The sequence below is a fragment of the Gobius niger genome (assembly GCF_951799975.1).
Source record: "Gobius niger genome assembly, chromosome: 21".
In the NCBI taxonomy this organism is placed as follows: Eukaryota; Metazoa; Chordata; class Actinopteri; order Gobiiformes; family Gobiidae; genus Gobius; species Gobius niger.
The window spans coordinates 27,349,391-27,374,468 of NC_136872.1; the positions used below are offsets into that span (position 1 = coordinate 27,349,391).

The window sequence follows — 25,078 nt, forward strand, 5'->3', positions numbered from 1 at the left end:
GGAGCTCAGACCTGTTCCTCTGAGCCGTGATCCTGGATCCTTCTGTTTATTCTCCTGGACTCAGACTGAGGCGTCTGATCTGGAGCTGCGGAACATCATTAATAAAACCTCCAGCTGTGGAGAAGCAGAAATCAGGAATTATTTATTACAACTTATTGTTATTCACAATAATTAATATGGAAAGACAATGAAAAATAAAAAGTTATTTTAAATCGGTTAAAGATGTATATCAGAGTGTGGGCTCAATAAGTGGATTATTGAAACACAACACACTCCAGGTCTGTTTCTGATGAAGATATAACATAATAACATGGTTTACACTTCATCTTCATATATGACCATTGATAGTAGAATTTATTTAGAAAAAAAATAAACGGAAAATGCTCCAGGTTCAGAATAGTCTCATAAAGTCTGGACTTACTGCACTTTCTCCAGTCGACAGTCAGGGCTCTGTTTAAGGACCAGGAGCTTCTTCACGTCTGACTCACTTAGATTGTTATTCCTCAGCTCCAGCTCAGTGAGATGTGAGGGGTTGGACTTCAGAGCTGAGGCCAGAGAGGAACAGCTGATCTTTGACAAACCACAGTCCCACAATCTGAATAAAATAAAAACATAAATAAAGTTCTTAAAGTCCAGAGATAAAACAGATTAAACAAACACAAAGACATATCTTGAATAATAAAAGTCGGGAATTTAAACTGAAGAGTTAATAATTTAAAACAACAAACTTTTCCACAAATTGTTTAAAGTCTAATTCTTTTCTAAAACTTTCTAAAATATCTGAACAATATACAAATCTTAATGTATAAAAAGTATAAAAAGATGAAAATATTTCATTTATTTTGTGATTATTTTTAAAATGACATTTAACACATTGAGTGCCAACAATCCAGACCATTTTTCCTGATATTTGTAGCACCACAGTGTATTCTGTGTTATAGTTATGGACACAGGCTGTGGCTCGTTTGAAAGCTGAGACTCTCAGCTCTCAGGAGGTGGAAACACTTTCATTCTACGGTTCCTGAGAAATCCTAAACTAAACAGAGGCTAGTTTGATCAAATATTGTGTGTTTTATGACACACAACTGTCTCCCTCATCTCACTCTTCACTCTTCAAGAAAAGAACATGGACTATTGAGAATGTCTGGGCCTGAGTTTCACGTTGTTTGAAGAGAACATGGAGCTGAAATATTGTTACAAAAACACGTTGCCGAGGACGCGGTGGTGACTCGCAGTAGGCTAAGAGTGTATAAAAGTGCAAAATGGTAATCAATGTGTTAATTTATTCTAAAAGTCTATGGATAAAACTTCTATGTTTTTATTCTTCAGGAAATAAATTATTTTTCTCATGAACTAAACAAAACTATAGCCCTGACACAGAGACAGTGAACTGACCTGAGAATCTGCAGGCGACAGTCTGACCTTTGCAGAAAACCACACAGATGAGACACTCCTGACTCAGACAGTCTGTTATCACTTAGCTCCAGGACAGTGAGATGTGAGGGGTTGGACTTCAGAGCTGAGGCCAGAGAGGAACAGCTGATCTCTGACACACCACAGCTGCTCAATCTGAATAAAGAATAAATGAAGTGATTAAGTCCAGAGTAAAGTCAGAGGAGTTTCTGTAGCTACAGCTGAACATCTGAGACTCTGGTTTGGAGCAGGACTCAGAGGTCGGGGGTAAATTCTGTGGTTTTTCAGACATGATCTCCTACACTTTACTTCACTCTCAGAGAACGGTTACGTCCCATCACTCAGTGATTAAAGGATGAGGAGAGTGGAGGATGGACGAGCGAGAGCCGTCAGAGACCTGACACTGACCTGAGAGAGGAGAGCTGACAGTGAGGACTCTTCAGACCTGCACTGACCTGAGAGAGGAGAGCTGACAGTGAGGACTCTTCAGACCTGCACTGACCTGAGAGAGGAGAGCTGACAGTGAGGACTCTTCAGACCTGCACTGACCTGAGAGAGGAAAGCTGACAGTGAGGACTCTTCAGACCTGCACTGACCTGAGAGAGGAGAGCTGACAGTGAGGACTCTTCAGACCTGCACTGACCTGAGAGAGGAGAGCTGACAGTGAGGACTCTTCAGACCTGCACACAGCACAGACACCGAGGAATCACTCAGGTCATTAAAACTCAGATTCAACTCTCTGAGATGGGAGGGGCTGGAGCTCAGCGCTGATGCCACCACTTCACAGTGAAGCTCTGAGAGTCCACAGTCCTCAAACCTGTAACAGATGTTAGAGCGACATGTGAGTGATTCTAACAGGTCTGTGAAGCTTCTGTCTCTGACTGAGGACTCACACAGCCTTCCTGCAGTTCCTCACTGCTGGGATCAGTCTCTGTTTACCCTGATCAGACGTGTTGTACTTCTTTACGTTCAGCTCCTCCAGGACCTGCTCTGACATCTGCAGCATGTAGGCCAGAGCCGAGCACTGGATCTCAGACAGTTTCTCCTTAGATCCACCTCCAGACTTCAGGAAGTCCTGGATCTGCTGCTGCACAGACTGGTCCTTCAGCTCCATCAGACAGTGGAAGATGTTGATGCTTCTGTCGGGAGAGACTTTCTCTGAGCTCATCTCTTTAAGGTTTTTAATGACTTCTGTGATTTCTGATTGGTCGATTGGACTCAGCAGAGCTCCTAAAAGTCTGTGGTTGGACTCCAGACTGAGGCCATGAAGGAACCGCACAAACAGGTCCAGGTGGCCGTTTGGACTCTGCAGGGACTTTTCTACAGATTTCATGAGAAACTCATTTGGACTTAACCCTGAGACGGTTCCTTCACTTCCATAAAGAAACTCCGTGACCACCTCCTGGTTGTTCTTAAAGCAGTGGTGAAGGTAAACGGCTGCCAGAAACTCCTGCACGCTCAGGTGGATGAAGCAGTAGACTGACTGGTTGAAGACACTCTCTCGTTTGAAGATCTCAGTGCAGAGTCCGGAGTAGACCGAGGCCTCGCTCAGGTCCAGACCTGCCTGCTCCAGGTCTTCTTGGTAGAACATGATGTTTCCTGTCTGCAGATGCTCAAAGGCCAGTCTCCCCAGCTTCAGGAGCAGCTCTGTGTCGGCCTCTGTCAGTGTCTGTCCACTCTTTTCCTGGTTCTTAGGGATTTGTTTCCTCTTGGGCCTTACCTTGTGTACAAAAGTCTTCCACAAAGTCTTCTTGATTGTTCTGTCTTTAAGGTTAACTGTAGAATGATGGGGCATTGTAATTGTTTTCTTTTCTACACTGTCCTCAGATCTGAATTCCTGAACAGAGGCCTTCCTCAAACTCTTCTTCTCTCCGTCATCAGACCTAACTGCATCATCGTGAGTTGTTCTGAGACTTTTCTCTGCTTTGTCCTGAGCTCCAGCTCCGTACTTCCTCTTCCTGTGCGTCTGCACCAACAGGAAGTGTGCGTACATGTCTGTGAGGGTCTGGGGCAGTGGTCCGCTCTGATGGCTTCTCAACACGTGGTCCAGGACTGTGGAGGTGATCCAGCAGAAGACTGGGATCTGGCTCATGTTGTGGAGGCTGCGGGAGGTTCTGAGGTGGGACAGGACTGTTTGAAGCTGCTCTTCATCTGAGAACCTCTTCCTGAAGTACTGCTCCTTCTGTGGGTCAGTGATGAAGCCCCTGACCTCCGTGACCCTGTGCACGCACCGCGCTGGGATCTGATGGGCCGCCGCTGGGCGGGAGGTGATCCATATAAGGGCGTGAGGAAGCAGAGCGCCTCTGATGAGGTTCACCAACAGTACGCCCACCTCTGACCTCTGTGTGACCTCAGAGATGAGCTCACAGCTGAAGTCCAGAGACAGTCTGCTCTCGTCGAGGCCGTCAAAGATGAACAGGAGTTTACAGACGGACAGAGTGTGGGCTGTGAGCGTCTGTGGGGCAGAGAAACACAACATTTAACATCCATGACTTTACACCACTTTCCTTCAACCCTCACTTTAAACCAGTGAGTGGTGGAGCTCCAGTGTGAGGGACTGCAGGGTTTACAGTGAATGTGAACACAGACTGAACTAACAAACGCCCTGAGAGCCAGGAGTCATTTCAAAAGTGTTTGAGACTTTGAAATATATGATGTGAAAGGTAAAGCTTTCTCTAAATGAGAGTGACCTGTGGATCCAGCGCTGGATGGAACACTTGGATCAGCTCCATCAGACTGTAGCGCCCCCTTCTGACCAGGTTCATCTCTCTGAAGGACAGTGGCACCACCAGCTGCAGCTCCTGGTTCTCTGAGCCCTGGGCCCAGTCCAGACAGAACTTCAGGACTGAGAAGGTCTTCCCCACTCCAGCCACGCCCACAGTCAGCACGGCTCTGATGGAGCCCTGCTGCAGCGCCCCCTTCTGCTGCTCAGGGGGCAGAGCTTTAAAGATGTCCTGGCACCTGATGGTGATCTCCTGGACCTCCTTCTTCGTGGACTGTGTCTCCAGACTCCTCTCCTCAGGTTGGGCTCTGGCCTCTTCACTGAGGCCCTCTGTGATGTACAGCTCAGTGAAGATGCTGTTCAGAAGAGTTCTATCTCCTGATTCTTCACTTCCCTCTGTCACACTCTCACATCTGCTGCTCAGGCTCTGCTTATGCTCCTTCAGAACCTTGTGGAGACCTTCACCTGGACACAGAGGAGGAGACACCTGTTAATGTTGATGAACAGGTCTCTTATTCCCTGCTGTAGTTGATGATTTGATGATTCTCAGACTGAGCAGACACACCTGGTGCAGGGCCTTGAACCCCCTGATCAGGACTGTTGCCTGTGTCTCCACACTGAGGCCAGGCGTCCTGCTCTGACTCTGTTTCTCTGTGACACAAACACACAGCACTGAGCACGTCTTTAACATCTCACAAGTTACAATCACAAATATAAAGCACAGTTTAGCTGCTGAGACTCTGTGTTCAGGTCAGTTCTTACTGTGAGTCTGGAGCAGGTTCAGGACTGAAGACTGGAGGGAGACCTTTAGACCAGTCACTCTTCATGGACAGAGCCGACACTGAGGCTGTGGATCCACGTCTGTGGAGAGAAAATAATCTCTCTCTTCTTTGTCTCTAAACACATTTATCTTTGAAGACGGTTTAAGTCGATAAACAGCTGAACTCACTTTGTCCCAGAGAGCTGTGGCTCAGTGCTGCCCTCTGGAGGCTTTGCTTTTCCTTCTGCCATTTCCCCCGAGTCTCGTCCTGGGGGAGAATCAGAGCCTTTAACACAGAGATAAACCTCATCATGTAAACACTGAGTTTATTTTTACCTGTGACTGGACGAACAGGAAACAGTGGGAGCGGCTCAGCAGTTCAGCTCGACTACATTCCTCATCACACTCCTTCACACGCACTTTGCCTCCTCACAGGTTCAGACACGTATTTGCTCTGTTTATAAGAAGCATTTACACACATTACACTGACACAGCTCTAATAATGCACTCATTATGACTCAATGAACCTTGACTTAAGGCCAAACACCAAATGTGCTCTGGTGTATGTTATTGTGTATATGATGCAGTGATGAGTCTGTAAACTGTAGCTCTGTCTGATTCCAAAGCCTCACCTGAGTGTGGGCTCTGAAGCGTCTCCTCTGTCCGACTCTCCCTGGTTTCTGCTCGGTTTGGAGATTACAGGACCGTCCCGTCATCTCCCCTTCAGCCGCACATTTGTGACACTGCGGCGGAAACACCTGCTCTTTACCTGAGGACAAGCCCCGCCCTCTGTCACCACAGCCACACACTTAACCCTTAAGGCACAGGCTGAGGATCACTGACACTGAGATCAGAAGGAAATGTATAATTTTATGTATAAAAGTGGACAAAATCACCAATATTTTCAGCAGTGAAATCTAAATAATGGAGTCAGAGTTTGTAAATGGGATTATATTTCAATTTACATCTTCACACTCCGGACACTTTCTTCACATTTGTGTTTGTGCTTTGGCATCATGGATGAACAACCATGTTTTTAAAGGTCCAAATAAAATCGTTTACAAAGAGATATTGATTGATTGATGTTGAAAATAACACTTTGTTTGATTTTATTAGGAGACTATGGGAGTGCAATGCAACAACACAACCACAGCAGACAGGACACAACACAAACACACAATCTCTGAGCCCCGTCAGAACAACAGGCCAGTGTCACGCCTCATTTGAAAGCTCAGACCCACAAAACTGAGGTTTTTCCCCTCGCGTTGTTGCTGTTTTGTGTCACCTTTTTTTTTTTTTTTTTTTTTTTCACACTTTTGAGTTTTTGTCTTTTTTTTGTAGAATTTTTGTCACATTTTTGTCACTTTTTGTAGATTTTTTGTCACTTTTTTGTTGAGCTTTTGTCACTTTTTGGTTGAGTTTTTGTCACATTTTTGTAGATTTTTTGTCACTTTTTGGTTGAGTTTTTGTCACATTTTTGTAGATTTTTTGTCACATTTTTGTCACATTTTTGTCACTTTTTGGTTGAGTTTTTGTCACATTTTTGTCACGTTTTTGTCAAATTTTTGTCACATTTTTGTCACATTTTTGTCACTTTTTGGTTGAGTTTTTGTCACGTTTTTGTAGAATTTTTGTAGAATTTTTGTCACATTTTTGTCACATTTTTGTCACATTTTTGTCACTTTTTGGTTGAGTTTTTGTCACATTTTTGTCACATTTTTGTCACTTTTTGGTTGAGTTTTTGTCACTTTTTTGTCACATTTTTCTAGAATTTTTGTCACATTTTTGTCACATTTTTGTCACATTTTTGTCACTTTTTGGTTGAGTTTGTGTCACATTTTTGTCGCGTTTACATCCTTGTTTTCTTCTCATTTTTTGTGGCTGTTTTGGTGCTTTTTTCCCCAGAAGCTTTTCGATTGGGGTAAAGCCTTTTGAAAGCCTGGATGAAACGGGATCCGTTCAGGTGGGAGTTGAGAGGTTTCACTGTGTCAGAGCCATAAGGGTTAGATTCCACAGAGGGTTAAACCGTCTCTGAAATGTGACATGTTTATTTGTGTCGTTTTATCAGTAAAGGTTTTAAACTAAATATTAAAGCTGCCTCTGATGTGTTTTGACTGTGTGTCAGTAAGTGGAGCAGCGCCCCCTGCTGGCCCTCCACACACTGCACTCATCATATTCAATGAGATCCAGAAATCTCATCATGTGAAACATATTTATCAGCATAAATAAGATTTTATATTTATTTATTGACCTTTATTTAACCAGGATACTCCCACTGAGATTAAGAATCTTGTTTTCAGGGGAGTCCTGGCCCCAGAGGGGAATCTATTGTACATGTTTTTAGTGGTAGGGGAAACCGGAGAACCCGGAGGAAACCTACGCAAACATGGGGAGAACGTGCAAACTCCACACAGAAAGGCCCCGTCCAGATGGGAATCGAACCTGGGACCTTCTTGCTGTGAGGCCGTGCCGCCCATCTGTAGCAAAGTAAACACTTCGACTTTTATTTATTTGCTAAACTTCGACTTTCATGTATTTGTTCTAAATGCAAAACCAAAATCTATTTTTTTTATATAGCACATTTAAAACAACTGTTGACCAAAGTGCTTCACAAAAAGGTCTACAGTACAGAAAAAAAAATCAAAAAAATAAACCAAACACAACATACAAGCAGCAAAGCACCAACAGCTCAGATTCGGGCCACACATGTGCTAAACAGTTTTCAAAGATTTAGCATAAAAATGTGTTAAAGCAACGATTTAAAACGGTCAGAGTCTGAGATGCTCTGAGGTGGAGCAAAAACACCATTTTAGAACTAGGTTTACGGCGCAGAACCTTGTTTTTCTCACAACCCTTGAACGGCTCACAGCCTCCTGGTGTTTTTCTGTGTAATAGAGCCTCATAGCCCCGCCCACTCCCGGTCACGTGTCGGTCCGACATAAAAGCCACGTGTCTTTTTAACATGAACTTTCCGAAAAAGAGTTTAATGGCACGACGCCGGTGTGCAAACTACCCACACATGTGCAGGTGTTTTACAAGAAACAAACAGCACTTGAAAAAATACTTGTTTCATGTCTGTGAGTTAGCACATCGCTGATTAGCCGTAGTTAGCACATCGCTGATTAGCCGTAGTTAGCACATGGCTGATTAGCCGTAGTTAGCACATCGCTGATTAGCCGTAGTTAGCACATCGCTGATTAGCCGTAGTTAGCACATCGCTGATTAGCCGTAGTTAGCACATCGCTGATTAGCCGTAGTTAGCACATCGCTGATTAGCCGTAGTTAGCACATCGCTGATTAGGCGTAGTTAGCACATGGCTGATTAGCCGTAGTTAGCACATCGCTGATTAGCCGTAGTTTGCACATCACTGATTAGCCGTAGTTAGCACATCGCTGATTAGCCGTAGTTAGCACATCGCTGATTAGCCGTAGTTAGCACATGGCTGATTAGCCGCGCCGTGATGTTAAACTCTTAATAGTTGACTTTTTCGAAAAGTCAATGCTAATAATACATGGGATTTTTAGTGTCGGACCCCGACCCGTGGGAGTTTGTGGGACTGAGGAGCTCTGAGGAGGAGAAACACCCGACGGCTCCTGTAGATTTTGGATGAAACAAAGGAACATTTCATGAGGATTTCAGCCAGAGCAGGTCGGTCACATGTTTCTTCTTTCATAATGACACTCAGTTTAGCATTAGCAGCTAACAGTCAGTTAGCCGCTAATGCTACGCTCTGACTGTGTAGCAGCTAATGGTAAACTCTGATTGTGTAGCTGCTAATGGTAAACTCTGATTGTGTAGCTGCTAATGCTACACTCTGACTGTGTAGCTGCTAATGCTACACTCTGTGATAAATTGAGACGTGTTTGTGTGTGTGACCCCCCCCCCCCCCCCCCCCCTCACGATGGAAGTGGATGAAGCTGAAGGGACGGAGCCGCTAGAGAACAGGTGAATAACGGCTCATTTCAGGTTGTTTTTCTACAGTTACATAAGTCAGATCCATTTCTGTCAGAATTGTATTTAATTGATAATTATGGACGAACTGATTTTCTTTCAGTGAATCCAGCGCTGGATCACGGACTGAGGATTTTCTACCAAGAGGAGCTCAGGGTGAGTGAACTCTGCTGGAAACATCTGATGAAGACGTCCCGGTGAGTGGCTGCTGGTGCTGCTGGTGCTGCTGGTGCTGCTGGTGCTGCTGGTGCTGCTGGGGGAGGGGCTGCGTCATCTGCACCGGGGCTTATGGGAAGTGCAGTGCTAACGTCTTAATACAATTTAACAGAGGGCTGGTCAAAAATCATCACAGACCAGATTGACATGTATGCTCTAGGGTGAGACCTGTCCGAGCCTTATGGATCCTCAAAGGCCGGGACAAGGTCAGAGCCCACCACTTACTGGGCGGACGGTCAAAGCTGAGTCTGTTCAAGCCCACCACCTTCCAGCCCGATGAAGCTGAATCTGTTGGAGCCTTCTGGACCACCTGTTGGACCTCCTTAAGGTGAGACACACCGGCTGCTGCACCTCAGGGCTCTTTTAAACTCTCTTCATAAGAGGCTGCCACACACACAGTATTTAAAAGCTGTAAACCTTGTTGAACTCTCTGAACCGGACACATTCAACGTTTATTTCTGAAATTAGATTTGTTTTAACACTTCTCTTCTCAAATCTATTTCCAGATTAGTTGTAGAACATTCATCACTCAGTATTAGTTATAAGTAGCTCTACAGTTAGCTTTGATCGACTGTAATGTTTGGACTATTGTGCAGATGAATGGGGTTTGTCATGAACTGTGATGACTCTGTGTACAGGAGGTGGATCGTCTGGTGTCAGGGTGCAGAACAAATGACCTGGAGCTGATGATTGCCCTGCCTCGGCCCTCACCCAGATACTCTCCCCCATCATCACCGAGGACTTGGTGCAGTTCTCTCCGTACAGCCGTCAATCCAGCCTCATCTCCATCGCATCGTGCGGGCAGTCTGGTGACTGGCTGCAGACTCTCACCCTGGACACTGTTTAGCTAAGTGATACTTTGTTTATTCCATAGATAAATGTGTTCTCTGCACCTGAGCCTTCCGGACCCTCTAAGGTGAGACCTGTCTGAGTCTGCTGGATCCTTAAAGGACTGGACAAGGTCAGAGCAGATCAGTTAGAGGTGAGTCTGATCAAGCCCAACATCTACTGCACGACTAAAGGTGAGGCCACACCAGGAAAAGTCTGAGAAGCAGCGTTCTGAGTAAGATTTAATGTGTTAGCATTGATAGATCAGGATGTTTGGACTGTTGTGCAGATGAACTGTGATGATTCTGTTTACAGGAGGTGGTGCAGAACAAATACCCTGGAGCTGATGACGACCCCTCACCCTGATGGACCCCCCCCAAACCCCCCCACACCCCTGCCCTGAGCACCACCATAACCCTGGACCTCATCAGAGAAGCTCGAGCTGCCGGTGTCAGTGCAGTTCTGTCCTTCAGAGTCCATCCTCCCCCCCCCCCCCCCCCCCCCCCCACAGGAACAGTCTCTTCCCCTCCACCATCAGACTCATGAATGTAATAACCTATGTCTCTATTTATCTAAGTGATATGTTTGTTTCATGTTGCACGATTGAACCAAAACAAACTCCTAGATGTTTGGAAAGTTAATTTCATTGTGTGATGTATTTTTTGGGGATAAAGCTAAAACCTGACCTTCTAACCTGCAGAGAAACCCAGGTACGAGGTTTTCTACTTTGGATCGACCAAGACCACAGTCTCAGAACTCATTGTAGTGCAAATGTTTTTAACCTGATTATTTTAGTCTCATGTTCCCCCAGTGCACTGAAGCAAATGTGTAGTTTGTAAAACCTTCCACTGATGACGGTAATAAACTGTTTATATGAACTCTCTGCCAATGTTTGCTTCCAGTGGACAGAATCAGGAATTATATAAAGCTCTAGGGAGCATTTTATTTACGAACTTATATACAATATTGATAGTTAGCATCGAGGCTCCTTTTCCGAACTACTTCCTAACTGACAGACCAATTCGGAAGCATCTTGTCATGGCGGACGCTGACGAACATCCGGTTTGGCGTAAGAGCTCTGACCAATCTGCTCGTTTCGGACGCAGCCCAGGTTTGTGTGCAGGCTGTGACTTTAGAAACGATCTGCCCCTCAGTAAAACATGAACGTGTTCAGCCACTAGAGGGCGCTATCGCTCTGTGGTAAAAGTCAGACGCTGCAGGGGAACAGGAGGAAACTTATACATCAGTTTGAGACTTTTGTAACGATTCAAAATGGAGCCAAAACATTTCTGCAGATGAAGCATTTTCAAAAACACATTTGCGGCTGAACTAATGATACATGACGTGTATTTTAGTGGACACAGGATTCCTTAAATCACAAAATCATGTTTTTTTATTTTTATTTAAAGGGACAAAACATATTAATGAACATATAAATGTAAATATGCAACATAAGAAAATACAAACATGTACAACATTAAAGACAACAGATCAAAACACAATCAAACCTGAGACGTAAAACCTGAGGTCAGAGGTCACATGACTGGTTCAACCTTTAAGTTCTGTTTTAAACACTGTGGTCCAGTCTCTGACGTTTATGTTCTGGTTCATTATAACGAGTTAGTGATAAAACATTTAAATGCTCCGTGTTGGAGACAGTTTAATCAGAAACATCAGATCCTTTTTTTTCCTCAGAGGTAAAATGATAGTTTTGTAAGAATATACTGCAGTGACAGAGATGATGCAGTTTTGGAAAGAGACAAAGAAGAACAATTATCAACAAAGAATCAAGACAAAACCCTGATGTGAATTACATTGGGTTCCAGATCAAAAGTAAATTAATATATTTAAACATAGTTAAGCCCTGATGTCTGCAGAGCAGTTTAAGAGCATTGGGGGAAAAAGGAAACAAAACATTTTTCCCCTTTTTTTTTATTCTTTAATCCAAATCACCAGGACATTTTATATCTAACATAATATCAGATCAATGTAATAATATCAATAAGTCAAACAGATCAAAGCTCCAGGATCAGACGCCTGGAGAGTCTGAAGGACTTCACTTTCTTCTCTCTTTTTGTCTCCAGGTTCTTGATGGAGCTCAGACCTGTTCCTCTGAGCCGTGATCCTGGATCCTTCTGTTTATTCTCCTGGACTCAGACTGAGGCGTCTGATCTGGAGCTGCTGAACAAATTCTGGATTACCACCCTTCCCAGCTGTGGAGAAGCAGAAATCAGGAATTATTTAGTACAAGTTATTATTATTCACAATAATAAATATGGAAAGACAATGAAAAATAATAAAGTCTTTAAAACAGTTAAATCTCCCGTGTATCGGAGTGTGGGCTGGTGTGACTGAGGAAGACGGAGATAAACTGAATATGATGATTATTGAAACTAAACTCACTCCAGGTCTGTTTTTCATAAGGATATAACGTAATAACATGGTTAACACTTGATCTTCATAAATAACCTTTACTGACAGAATGGATTTAAGATTAAAAACTCTTTAAAACAAACTCCAACAGCCTCAGTGTTTTTAGAAAATAGAAAATGTTCCAGGTTCAAAACAGTCTGATAAAGTCTGGACTCACCTCAGTGTCTCCAGTCGACAGTCAGGGCTCAGTTTGAGGACCAGGAGCTTCTTCAGGTCTGACTCTCTCAGATCATTAAAACCCAGGTCCAACTCAGTGAGATGTGAGGGGTTGGACTTCAGAGCTGAGGCCAGAGAGGAACAGCTGATCTTTGACAAACCACAGCCCCTCAATCTGAATAAAATAAATACATAAATAAATAAAGTTCTTAAAGTCCAGAGATAAAACAGATTAAACAAACACAAAGACACATCTTGAATAATAAAAGTCATGAATTTAAACAGAAGAGTTAATAATTTAAAACAACAAAGTTTTCCACAAATTGTTTAAAGTCTAATTCTTTTCTAAAACTTTCTAAAATATAGTTTGAACAATATACAAATCTTAATGTATAAAAAGCATAAATAGATGAAAATATTTCATTTATTTTGTGATTATTTTTAAAATGACATTTAACACATTGAGTGTCAACAATCCAGACCATTTTCCCTGATATTTGTAGCACCACAGTGTATTCTGTGTTATAGTTATGGACACAGGCTGTGGCTCGTTTGAAAGCTGAGACTCTCAGCTCTCAGGAGGTGGAAACACTTTCATTCTACGTGTCTCGGTTCCTTAGAAATCCTGAGCTAAACAGAGGCTAGTTTGATCAAATATTGTGTGTTTTATGAAACACAACTGTCTCCCTCATTTCACTCTTCAAGAAAAGAACATGGACTATTGAGAATGTCTGGGCCTGAGTTTCACGTTGTTTGAAGAGAACATGGAGCTGAAATATTGTTACAAAAACACGTTGCCGAGGACGCGGTGGTGACTCGCAGTAAACAGCGCGTCTGACACAAGGTTTATGTTTAGATCATAAACTGTCGGCTTGTCGACCTCATTGGTCTGTGATTATGAGGCCGACGGATAAAAAACTAAAGAGCATCTGAAGCACAAGGTGAGGAGATGTTCTGTGCAGGAGATCCCTCTGCTCTCCCTCCTCTGTCTGACACTGAGCTGCTGCAGGACCACTGGGCGGGGCCACTGGGCGGGGCTTTGAAAACACACAATTAACTGTTGTGTCGCCATCTTCACTGTTTTGGTCACGGCCCAAGGAGTTTGATGGTAAATCCTAGCACAGAAGACGACACACAGAGCTCCCGCGCTATGATTGGCTCGTCTTGGTTTTGCCGGAGTCAGTGAGATTCAAATCGCACAATTCCAGACTGTTTCCCCCATGAATCTGTGAACATGAGGATCAGTCTGACTCAGGCCAGGCTAAGACTCGTTTCGATTTGTAATAAAAAAAATAAAAAAAATGCAAAAACATGTTGTTTTTTTGGCACTCAATGTGTTAATTTATTCTAAAAGTCTATGGATAAAACTTCTAAGTTTTTATTCTTCTGGAAATTAATTATTTTTGTCTTGAGCCCTGACACAGAGACAGTGAACTGACCTGAGAATCTGCAGGCGACAGTCTGACCTTTGCAGAAAACCACACAGATGAGACACTCCTGAGTCAGACAGTCCGTTATTACTCAGGTCCAGCTCAGTGAGATGTGAGGGGTTGGACTTCAGAGCTGAGGCCAGAGAGGAACAGCTGATCTCTGACAAACCACAGCCCCACAACCTGAACAAAGAATAAATGAAGTGATTAAGTCCAGAGTAAAGTCAGAGGAGTTTCTGTAGCTACAGCTGAACATCTGAGACTCTGGTTTGGAGCAGGACTCAGAGGTCGGGGGTAAATGCTGTAGTTTTTCAGACATGATCTCCTACACTTTACTTCACTCTCAGAGAACGGTTACGTCCCATCACTCAGTGATTAAAGGATGAGGAGAGTGGAGGATGGACGAGCGAGAGCCGTCACAGACCTGACACTGACCTGAGAGAGGAGAGCTGACAGTGAGGACTCTTCAGACCTGCACACAGCACAGACACTGAGGAGTCACTCAGTTTATTAAAACCCAGATCCAAGTCTCTGAGATGGGAGGGGCTGGAGCTCAGCGCTGACGCCACCACTTCACAGTGAAGATCTGAGAGTCCACAGTCTCTAAACCTGTAACAGATGTTAGAGCGACATGTGAGTGATTCTAACAGGTCTGTGAAGCTTCTGTCTGTGACTGAGGACTCACACAGCCTTCCTGCAGTTCCTCACCGCTGGGATCAGTCTCAGTTTACCCTGATCAGACGTCCTGTACTTCTTTAGGTCCAGCTCCTCCAGGACCTGCTCTGACATCTGCAGCATGTAGGCCAGAGCCGAGCACTGGATCTCAGACAGTTTCTCCTTAGATCCACCTCCAGACTTCAGGAAGTCCTGGATCTGCTGCTGCACAGACTGGTCCTTCAGCTCCATCAGACAGTGGAAGATGTTGATGCTTCTGTCGGGAGAGACTTTCTCTGTGTTCATCTCTTTAAGGTTCTTCATGACTTCTGTGATTTCTGATTGGTCGATTGGACTCAGCAGAGCTCCTAAAAGTCTGTGGTTGGACTCCAGACTGAGGCCATGAAGGAACCGCACAAACAGGTCCAGGTGGCCGTTTGGACTCTGCAGGGAAATTTCAAGAGATTTCATGAGAAAGTAATTTAGGCTTAATCTTGAGATGGACCTTTGAAATTCCCCAAGAAACTCCCTGACCACCTTCTTGTTGTTCTTAAAGCAGTGGTGAAGGTAAACGGCTGCCAGAAACTCCTGCACGCTCAGGTGGATGAAGCAGTAGACTGACTGGTTGAAGACACTCTCTCGTTTGAAGATCTCAGTGCAGAGTCCGGAGTAGACCGAGGCCTCACTCAGGTCCAGACCCACCTGCTGCAGGTCTTCTTGGTAGAACATGATGTTTCCTGTCTGCAGATGCTCAAAGGCCAGTCTCCCCAGCTTCAGGAGCAGCTCTGTGTCGGCCTCTGTCAGCCTCCAGGTCTCAGACCTGACCTCTGTTTGTGTCTGTTTGTACTTCCTCTTCCTGTGCGTCTGCACCAACAGGAAGTGTGCGTACATGTCTGTGAGGGTCTGGGGCAGTGGTCCGCTCTGATGGCTTCTCAACACGTGGTCCAGGACTGAGGAGGTGATCCAGCAGAAGACTGGGATCTGGCTCATGTTGTGGAGGCTGCGGGAGGTTCTGAGGTGGGACAGGACTGTTTGAAGCTGCTCTTCATCTGAGAACCTCTTCCTGAAGTACTGCTCCTTCTGTGGGTCAGTGATGAAGCCCCTGACCTCCGTGACCCTGTGCACGCACCGCGCTGGGATCTGATGGGCCGCCGCTGGGCGGGAGGTGATCCATATAAGGGCGTGAGGAAGCAGAGCGCCTCTGATGAGGTTCACCAACAGTACGCCCACCTCTGACCTCTGTGTGACCTCAGAGATGAGCTCACAGCTGAAGTCCAGAGACAGTCTGCTCTCGTCGAGGCCGTCAAAGATGAACAGGAGTTTACAGACGGACAGAGTGTGGGCTGTGAGCGTCTGTGGGGCAGAGAAACACAACATTTAACATCCATGACTTTACACCACTTTCCTTCAACCCTCACTTTAAACCAGTGAGTGGTGGAGCTCCAGTGTGAGGGACTGCAGGGTTTACAGTGAATGTGAACACAGACTGAACTAACAAACGCCCTGAGAGCCAGGAGTCATTTCAAAAGTGTTTGAGACTTTGAAATATATGATGTGAAAGGTAAAGCTTTCTCTAAATGAGAGTGACCTGTGGATCCAGCGCTGGATGGAACACTTGGATCAGCTCCATCAGACTGTAGCGCCCCCTTCTGACCAGGTTCATCTCTCTGAAGGACAGTGGCACCACCAGCTGCAGCTCCTGGTTCTCTGAGCCCTGGGCCCAGTCCAGACAGAACTTCAGGACTGAGAAGGTCTTCCCCACTCCAGCCACGCCCACAGTCAGCACGGCTCTGATGGAGCCCTGCTGCAGCGCCCCCTGCTGCTGCTCAGGGGGCAGAGCTTTAAAGATGTCCTGGCACCTGATGGTGATCTCCTGGACCTCCTTCTTCTTGGACTGTGTCTCCAGACTCCTCTCCTCAGGTTGGGCTCTGGCCTCTTCACTGAGGCCCTCTGTGATGTACAGCTCAGTGAAGATGCTGTTCAGAAGAGTTCTATCTCCTGATTCTTCACTTCCCTCTGTCACACTCTCACATCTGCTGCTCAGGCTCTGCTTATGGTCCTTCAGAACCTTGTGGAGACCTTCACCTGGACACAGAGGAGGAGACACCTGTTAATGTTGATGAACAGGTCTCTTATTCCCTGCTGTAGTTGATGAGTCTCAGACTGAGCAGACTCACCTGGTGCAGGGCCTTGAACCCCCTGATCAGGACTGTTGCCTGTGTCTCCACACTGAGGCCAGGCATCCTGCTCTGACTCTGTTTCTCTGTGACACAAACACACAGCACTGAGCACGTCTTTAACATCTCACAAGTTACAATCACAAATATAAAGCACAGTTTAGCTGCTGAGACTCTGTGTTCAGGTCAGATCTTACCCTGAGTCTGGAGCAGGTTCAGGACTGAAGATTGGAGGGAAGTCTTTAGACCTGTCACTCTTCATGGACAGAGCCGACACTGAGGCTGTGGATCTGCTTCTGTGGAGAGAAGATGATTCATGTTTGAATCTGAAATGTGAAGTCAGCCTCTGGCCAGCAGGGGGCGTGTTAATGCAGGAGCAGAGATGACTTTAACATAAGATAAGATATCGGCTTAAAGGCAAATATTAAAGTAAAATCAGGTCAATAATACTTGTTTATCTTAAAGGGCAAAGGTGAAGCTTCAGCACCACCTGGGCTCTCTGTGACCCTGAGGAAAACCCTCTGTGGGATTTCAGTCTGGTCACAGCTCCTTCAGGCCTCGAGCCAAAGTCCAACAGAACAATCAGATTAATGTCTTTATTTTCTTTATAACGATCAAAGAGGAGCCAGTCATTACTCATGGATTTATGATCTTTAACTGAATCTCTGTGATTCACTTCAACTCTAATACTAATGTAACACAGGGAAGGGCATCAGGGTTTGTCAGTGTTTCACTCAAATATGAGCATGAATATTCTCTCAAAATCACTGTTTAGACAATCACAGGATCTTAAAGGTATAGCGGAGGATGTTCTATTTCCGTGTGGATCATCAAGACGATTGGTCCTAATTGTCAATCATTCTGGTGATCTGCCTACGTGCGCGCTCGCCCCTTGTTACTTTCAGGCCTATGTGAGTTACGCTGTTCATTGCTGCTGCAGACGCACCGAGTCGTTGGAAAATGGCAGAGGGTCAAGAGAAAAAGTGTCTTTGAAGTGTATGAGAAGAAGAGAAAGGCTTCAGAAGAGAGAAACGAGACCAGAGTGTTTTTGGGAGATTCTTCCTCCTCGGAGGCAGGTAGAGCGTTGCGCTTGCATTTTTTTTAAAAGTGGAGAGGGCGGTTCTTTCCTAAAATTCGGGAAAATCCTACTGTATACCTTTAATAAAATTAGAAAAAAAAATCACTTCCTTTGAGTGAACCATTTTAAAAAACGTTTACTTAATCTGTAGCTCTCCCGTACAAGGGGTTAAAGTAAGTAAAAAATAATAATGATAAAATAATTAAAATATGAATGTGGTAAAAACCAAAGCAGTAAAACTGGACTTGATAAAAATCAAAAGTGTGAAAAACAGAACGAGGTAAAAGTGAGAATCATAAAGTCCCACATGTGATTAAATCATCTGTGAATCTGGATTCATTATAACAACATGGTTCATTTAATAACATTAATATCATGTCCATAAACTTAGTCCATGTATCGTCCACAGATCCTCTCATTTGTTTCACCTGCACTTATCTCTGACCACAGGCCTGGAGCTTTTTAACCTCTGAACCCCCACTTTAAAGGGGCTGGATGCAAGTTCGCCATTTTATACTCACTACTGCCACCTCAGGCCATATGTGTAACTGCACCTTCTATATTAAGCTCGTGCATGACGGCAATTCGGGCCGAAGTGACACATTTTTGAGTGACCGTACAGGATTTTAGAGGCAGTTGTGGTGAACAGGTCTGAGCTCATTCTATACATTAGGACATGGCTGGAACATGTAGGGGGAGGAAAATACTTAATTTTAACATGTTTAAACTCCCTATAGTCCCTTTAATGCATCGTCTCCAGTTCAGCTTTACCCAAATCTAAAGGCTTCTCCAATGGAGAGCAACAGTGTGAGTGTGTGAAAACTGTGTCACATTATATGTTACATGTTTGCTTTTCGTAGGTTTTTGTTGCTTTTCTGTTTTCGTGGCTCTTTTGATTTTTTTTCTAGTAAATTTAGATTTGGGTAAAGCCAAACTGTAGAAAATGTGCTTGGTTCAGGTGGAGGTTTAGAGGTTAACAGAAATGATTGAAGAGATATTTTTTATCTCCAAAGTTTAAGCTACTGTTGCAGCTAACTGAGCTAACTGAGCTAACTAAGCTAAGTAAGCTAACTAAGCTAACTACGGTAACTAAGTTAACCAAGTTAACCAAGTTAACTAAGGTAACTAAGGTAACCAAGCTAACTATGGTAACTAAGCTAACTAAGGTAACAAAGGTAACTAAGCTAACTAAGCTAACTAAGCTAAGTAATGTAACTAAGCTAAGTAAGGTAAATAAGCTAACTAAGCTAACTAAGCTAACTAAGGTAACCGAGGTAACAAAGGTAACAAAGGTAACAAAGGTAACAAAGGTAACAAAGGTAACAAAGGTAACAAAGGTAACAAAGGTAACATAGGTAACTAAGGTAACTAAGGTAACTAAGCTAACTACGGTAACTAAGCTAACTACGGTAACTAAGCTAACAAAGCTAACAAAGCTAACAAAGGTAACAAAGGTAACTAAGGTAACTAAGGTAACTAAGGTAACTAATAATGGCTCGTTTCCACCAGCCCTACCCTTCTCTACTCTACTTGGTTTGGTCCTACTCTACTTGGCCTGGTTGTGTTTCCACTATTCTGTAGAATCTGATACTGTATCCATGGTTACCAGGGTGTATCCATGGATATGGCTTTGCTTTTGACTGTATCCACTGGAAACAGTACCTGCTTGGCCTGGTCAGTACCAGGGCCAAGCAGGTACTAAAAAAAGTACCAGTTAACTGTAAAGTGGGCTGGTGGAAACATTTCAAATGCAGGCAAAGTAGAGCAGGGTAGAGTAGAGTAGGGTAGGTGGAACCGAGCCATATGGGAGTGACTTAGATAGGCTTTTTTTTACCTGTTTTAACTAAAATTTGCACAGCTTGAATGCATTTGAATCTTACTGTTTTTATCTTATAACGTTTTTACATTTTAGCATTAGTCTTTTGAACTTGACTTTTTAACCGTAGCTACTTTTTAACCAAAAAAACGATTTAATATTTTAACAATAACTTAAATGGCTTTTTAGCATTTTAACTGCATTGGCTTTCACAAATGATGTTTTGTCACTTTGACCCGTCAAACTCACGTTCATCTGTTTAGTCTTTAAATATTATATTTCCCTGAGCGTTAGATCGAATCATCAAAGGTCGTTCAGAGAAATCACGACAATAAGAAGATTCTGGTTAGTTTCATGACCATCACAACATGGCCGCCAGAGCTGTTGTTCCAATGGGTTACTATGACAACGCCTTATCATGAGTTTATTTTTATCTGTGAATGATCCACTCTCTGCTCTGCTTTATCTGTGGATAAACTCCACATCAGGTTTGTTTCTCACCGTGAGTCTGGAGCAGGTTCAGGACTGAAGATTGGAGGGAAGTCTTTAGACCTGTCACTCTTCATGGACAGAGCCGACACTGAGGCTGTGGATCTGCTTCTGTGGAGAGAAGATGATTCATGTTTGAATCTGAAATGTGAAGTCAGCCTCTGGCCAGCAGGGGGCGTGTTAATGCAGGAGCAGAGATGACTTTAACATAAGATAAGATTCCAGTTTAAAGGCAAATATTAAAGTAAAATCAGACCAATAATACTTGTTAATCTTAAAGGGCAAAGGTGAAGCTTCAGCACCACCTGGGCTCTCTGTGACCCTGAGGAAAACCCTCTGTGGGATTTCAGTCTGGTCACAGCTCCTTCAGGCCTCGAGCCAAAGTCCAACAGAACAATCAGATTAATGTCTTTATTTTCTTTATAACGATCAACGAGGAGCCAGTCATTACTGATGGATTTATGATCTTTAACTGAATCTCTGTGATTCACTTCAACTCTAATACTAATGTAACACAGGGAAGGGCATCAGGGTTTGTCAGTGTTTCACTGAAATATGATACGACTCAAATAAATACTCAAAAACACATCATCTGTTTAGTCTTTAAATATTATATTTCCCTGAGCGTTAGATCGAATCATCAAAGGTCGTTCAAAGAAATCAGCACAATAAGAAGAGTCTGGTTAGTTTTTTGACCATCACAACATGGCCGCCAGAGTATGGGCTGGAAACCCCAAGGTCAAAGTGGGAAACACCTCCAAAGGTGGTGGAAAATGATCATTTCAATGATCATTTCATACCACATTAGGTTTATTTCTCACCGTGAGTCTGGAGCAGGTTCAGGACTGAAGAGTGGATTTCTGTTTTTAGACCTGTCACTCTTCATGGACACTGTAGATCTGTGAGTGAAGAGAAAATAATCTGTTCCTGCTTTGTCTCTAAACACATTTATCTTTGAAGACGCTTAAAGTTGATAAACAGCTGAACTCACTTTGTCCCACAGAGCTGTGGCTCAGTGCTGCCCTCTGGAGGCTTTGCTTTTCCTTCTGCCATTTCCCCCGAGTCTCGTCCTGGGGGAGAATCAGAGCCTTTAACACAGAGATAAACCTCATCATGTAAAGGACAGACCAGAGCCGCCTCAGATTCAGCACAGCAGATCTAAGACAGCGCCACCTGCTGTTCGGAAGCTCATGTAACAACTGAACCAACCAGCAGCAAAAACATCTCTTTATTTCCGGTTAACCCTATATACAGCAAGAGTTACTCATTTAGTTTTCATCCACTTTGGTAAATATGACAGGCAACAAGTTACTTAAGAATATACATTATGCACTTGTGAAAAAATAAACCATTTGTATTTTAATATATGTTTAAATGTGACCTATTAATGTATCATGACTCTTCTATACTGTGGGCGTGGATCATTTTACAAAACGTACTGTTTTACTGTGAAATGTTTTAGTCAAACTTGTAAATCTTTATATTGTTGTGGCTCTGCTGTGATGGATGTGCTGAATCTGAGGCGGCTCCGGTTTGCAGTTTGCTCTTCCTGTTTCTGCCTGAGGTCGTTTGACGTCGTCTCCTTTAATCACAACACACTAGTGCAGGAAGTGGAAGAGACTTTAACGCCTCTGACATCAACAACACTGACGCAGTGACAAAAGAAAGTCTGGAGGCTTCACTCTGAAACAAAGTCTGGAGGAATCTGGAGGAAAAGCCTGACTGTGCAGTTACTCTGTCTGAAATCTATGAGGACAAGTGCCCATAAAGATAAACGTGATTCTGTTTCCACTGAGTCTATGTTCATAACCTTTGAAACAGACGCACTGATGGAAAACACGGTGAATAAATAAAGACTCACCTGGATCTGACGCTCACAGAAGCAGCTCAGGCAGTTGTAAGGAGAGTTTTCCTGAGTCTGAGCTGCACAAGAGGCACGAGGTTTCCTGTAAAGCATGTGACCTGCTTCAGCCAATCACAGAGCAGCAGAGTTCACCCAGCTCTGTGTGTCACTGATAACAGAGGGCGGCTCCGCTCAGAGTCACTTTACAGTCATTTCACTCCAGCTCTTGTAGATCCTTTTGTCTTCCTTTAATTCCAGGCGTCTGTTCTTTAACTGCAGTCGAAGTTTGTCCCACGGTTTAAGTTTGTTTGGACATTTATTCATCTTTAACCTCTTAACCCCCACCTGAACCCAGCGCATGTTCTACAGTTTGGCCTGTAGTGCCGGGGTCGGCGGGTTTGTGTCACAGAGGGACCATTTTCACCATTGTCGCCTAAAGTTAAGAACCATTTTCTACAAAAGCCAGAGTTTTACATGTGTGGTTCTAAAGTGGTCCGGCTCTGAGACCCACCATTACCTTAATGACCAGCTGCCCCTGAATAAAACTGTCATCTGTCATATATCTTATACAATAATACTGTATTTACCACATGTTTTTATTGAACAAGTCGTGGATTTGCTTTGAAGACGGAAATTCTGATCAAAACAACCCAATAATATGAATTTAAACAGACTCCAGTGTGTTTCTGTGTTTCAGATGGAAAATACTGAAAAAAAAGTCCTGACCCACCAGTTGAGAATCACTGTTTTACATTATGTCTGACCGAGTGGGATGTTCTGCAAGGACATATAAAAATACACTATATATGTTTTCGTCAGTTTTTTGACGGTTTTTCGTTGCTTTGTCATGTTTTCGTCACGTCACTTTTTTGTCACATTTTTTGTCACATTTTTGTTGCTTTTCTGGCTCACTTGTTAGTATTTTGATGCTTTGTTTTTAAGCTCTTAGATTTGGGTAAAGCTCGGTTAAGGCGTTAATAGTTTCCTTTCTGTTTGTAACTGAACATTGTGCTCGATGTCGTGAGCAAATGAGCGCTTTATTACCTCTCAGAGAGAGATGGAGACAGGAAGGGATTCAATTGTTTCAGACACGCCTCTCTGTTCATTTCTTTGTTGAAAAATAGTTTAAAGACCGGAAAGCCCTCATAAAAAAAAAATGTTTTCTCCTCCCTGACAGCATTAGCAAACAACACGGCTGGGGAAGGGGCTGCATGTCAATCACAGACCAGATTGACATGTATGCTCTAGGGTGAGACCTGTCCGAGCCTTATGGATCCACAAAGGCCGGGACAAGGTCAGAGCCCACCACTTACCGGGCGGACGGTCAAAGCTGAGTCTGTTCAAGCCCACCACCTTCCAGACCGATGAAGCTGAGTCTGTTGGACCTTCTGGACCACCTATTGGACCTCCTTAAGGTGAGACACACCGGCTGCTGCACCTCATGGCTCTTTTAAACTCTCTTCATGAGAGGCTGCCGCACACACAGTATTTAAAGGCTGTAAACCTTGTTTGAACCGGACACATTTAACGTTTATTTCTGACATTAGGTTTGTTTTTACACTTCTCTTCTCAAATCTATTTCCAGATTAGCTGTAGAAAATTCATCACTCAGTATTAGTTATAAGTAGCTCTACAGTTAGCTTTTACTGTAATGTTTGGACTATTGTGCAGATGCATGGGGTTTTGTCAATGAACTGTGATGACTCTGTGTACAGGAGGTGGATCGGCTGGTGTCAGGGTGCAAAACAAATGACCTGGAGCTGATGATTGCCCTGCCCTGCCTCGGCCCTCACCCAGATACTCTCCCCCATCATCACCGAGGACTTGGTAAAGTTTCAGTCCGTACAGCCGTCAGAGTCCAGCCTCATCTCCATCGCATCGTGTGGGCAGTCTGGTGACTGGCTGCAGACTCCCACCCTGGACACCGTTTAGCTAAGTGATACTTTGTTTATTCCATAGATAAATTTGTTCTCTGCACCTGTGCCTTCCGGACCCTCTAAGGTGAGACCTGCCTGAGTCTGCTGGATCCTCAAAGGACTGGACAAGGTCAGAGCAGAGTCTGTTCAAGCCCAACACCTACTGCACGACTAAAGGTGAGTCTGTTCGAGCCCAACATCTACTGTGCGACTAAAGGTGAGTCTGATCAAGCCCAACATCTACTGTGCGACTAAAGGTGAGTCTGATCAAGCCCAACATCTACTGTGCGACTAAAGGTGAGTCTGATCAAGCCCAACATCTACTGCACGACTAAAGGTGAGTCTGATCAAGCCCAACACCTACTGCACGACTAAAGGTGAGGCCACACCAGGAAAAGTCTGAGAAGCTGCGTTCTGAGTAAGATTTAATGTGTTGGCATTGATAGATCAGGATGTTTGGACTATTGTGCAGATTAACTGTGATGATTCTGTTTGCAGGAGGTGGTCCAGAACAAATACCCTGGAGCTGATGACGACCCCTCACCCTGATGGACACACGAGTTCTTTAGGACCTGTCTGATCTTCCCCTGTGCCTTCAGTCACGTAAACACAGCGCAGACGGCGTTAGCATTTAGCCTCTCCCTCTCTCCTCTATAGCTCCAAAACAGGTCAAGATAGAAGCTACCGAGCTCTTCCACGTTTTCCCTATTTAAATATGGTTACGTGAAGTGTTCCACTACAAAGTATAATTACACAAAATTAAACAATGTGGATTTTCTAAGCGGATAAAAGGGGGGACTATATTGTAAGGCGTAATAATACCAGGAGTAATTTAGCATCCGCACAGTAATCTTCACTTTACTGTGCGGATGCCAAATTACTCCTGGTATTATTACGCCTTACAATATAGTTAGCATCAGAGGTCCCTATGCTAAAGTGGCTATGATAGTTAGCATCGAGGCTCCTTTTCCTAGCTACTTCCTAACTGACAGACCAATTCGGAAGCTTCTTGTCATGGCGGACGCTGACGCACATCCGGTTTGGCGTAAGAGCTCTGACCAATCTGCTCGTTTCGGACGCAGCCCAGGTTTGTGTGCAGGCTGTGACTTTAGAAACGATCTGCCCCTCAGTAAAACAGGAGCGTGTTCAGCCACTAGAGGGCGCTATCGCTCTGTGGTAAAAGTCAGACGCTGCA

The 25,078-nt window shown here is 44.1% G+C and overlaps 2 protein-coding genes across 2 annotated transcripts in view; both read right to left on the reverse strand.

The window, feature by feature from the left end:
* Window positions 1-25,078, reverse strand: part of LOC306981095 (NACHT, LRR and PYD domains-containing protein 14-like) — a gene marked incomplete at both ends in the record, with an annotated part of 347,014 nt that overhangs the window by 105,153 nt on the left and 216,783 nt on the right. The gene's annotated exons all lie outside the window — the stretch shown is intronic.
* LOC306980691 (protein NLRC3-like) lies at window positions 1,836-23,841 on the reverse strand (the record flags this gene model as incomplete). Its single annotated transcript, XM_079580119.1, has 6 exons — window positions 1,836-2,230; window positions 2,307-3,868; window positions 4,104-4,600; window positions 9,289-9,385; window positions 21,986-22,047; window positions 23,814-23,841. 6 exons carry the CDS (start codon window positions 23,839-23,841, stop codon window positions 2,041-2,043), a joined length of 2,436 nt encoding a protein of 811 aa, XP_079436245.1. The 3' UTR covers window positions 1,836-2,040.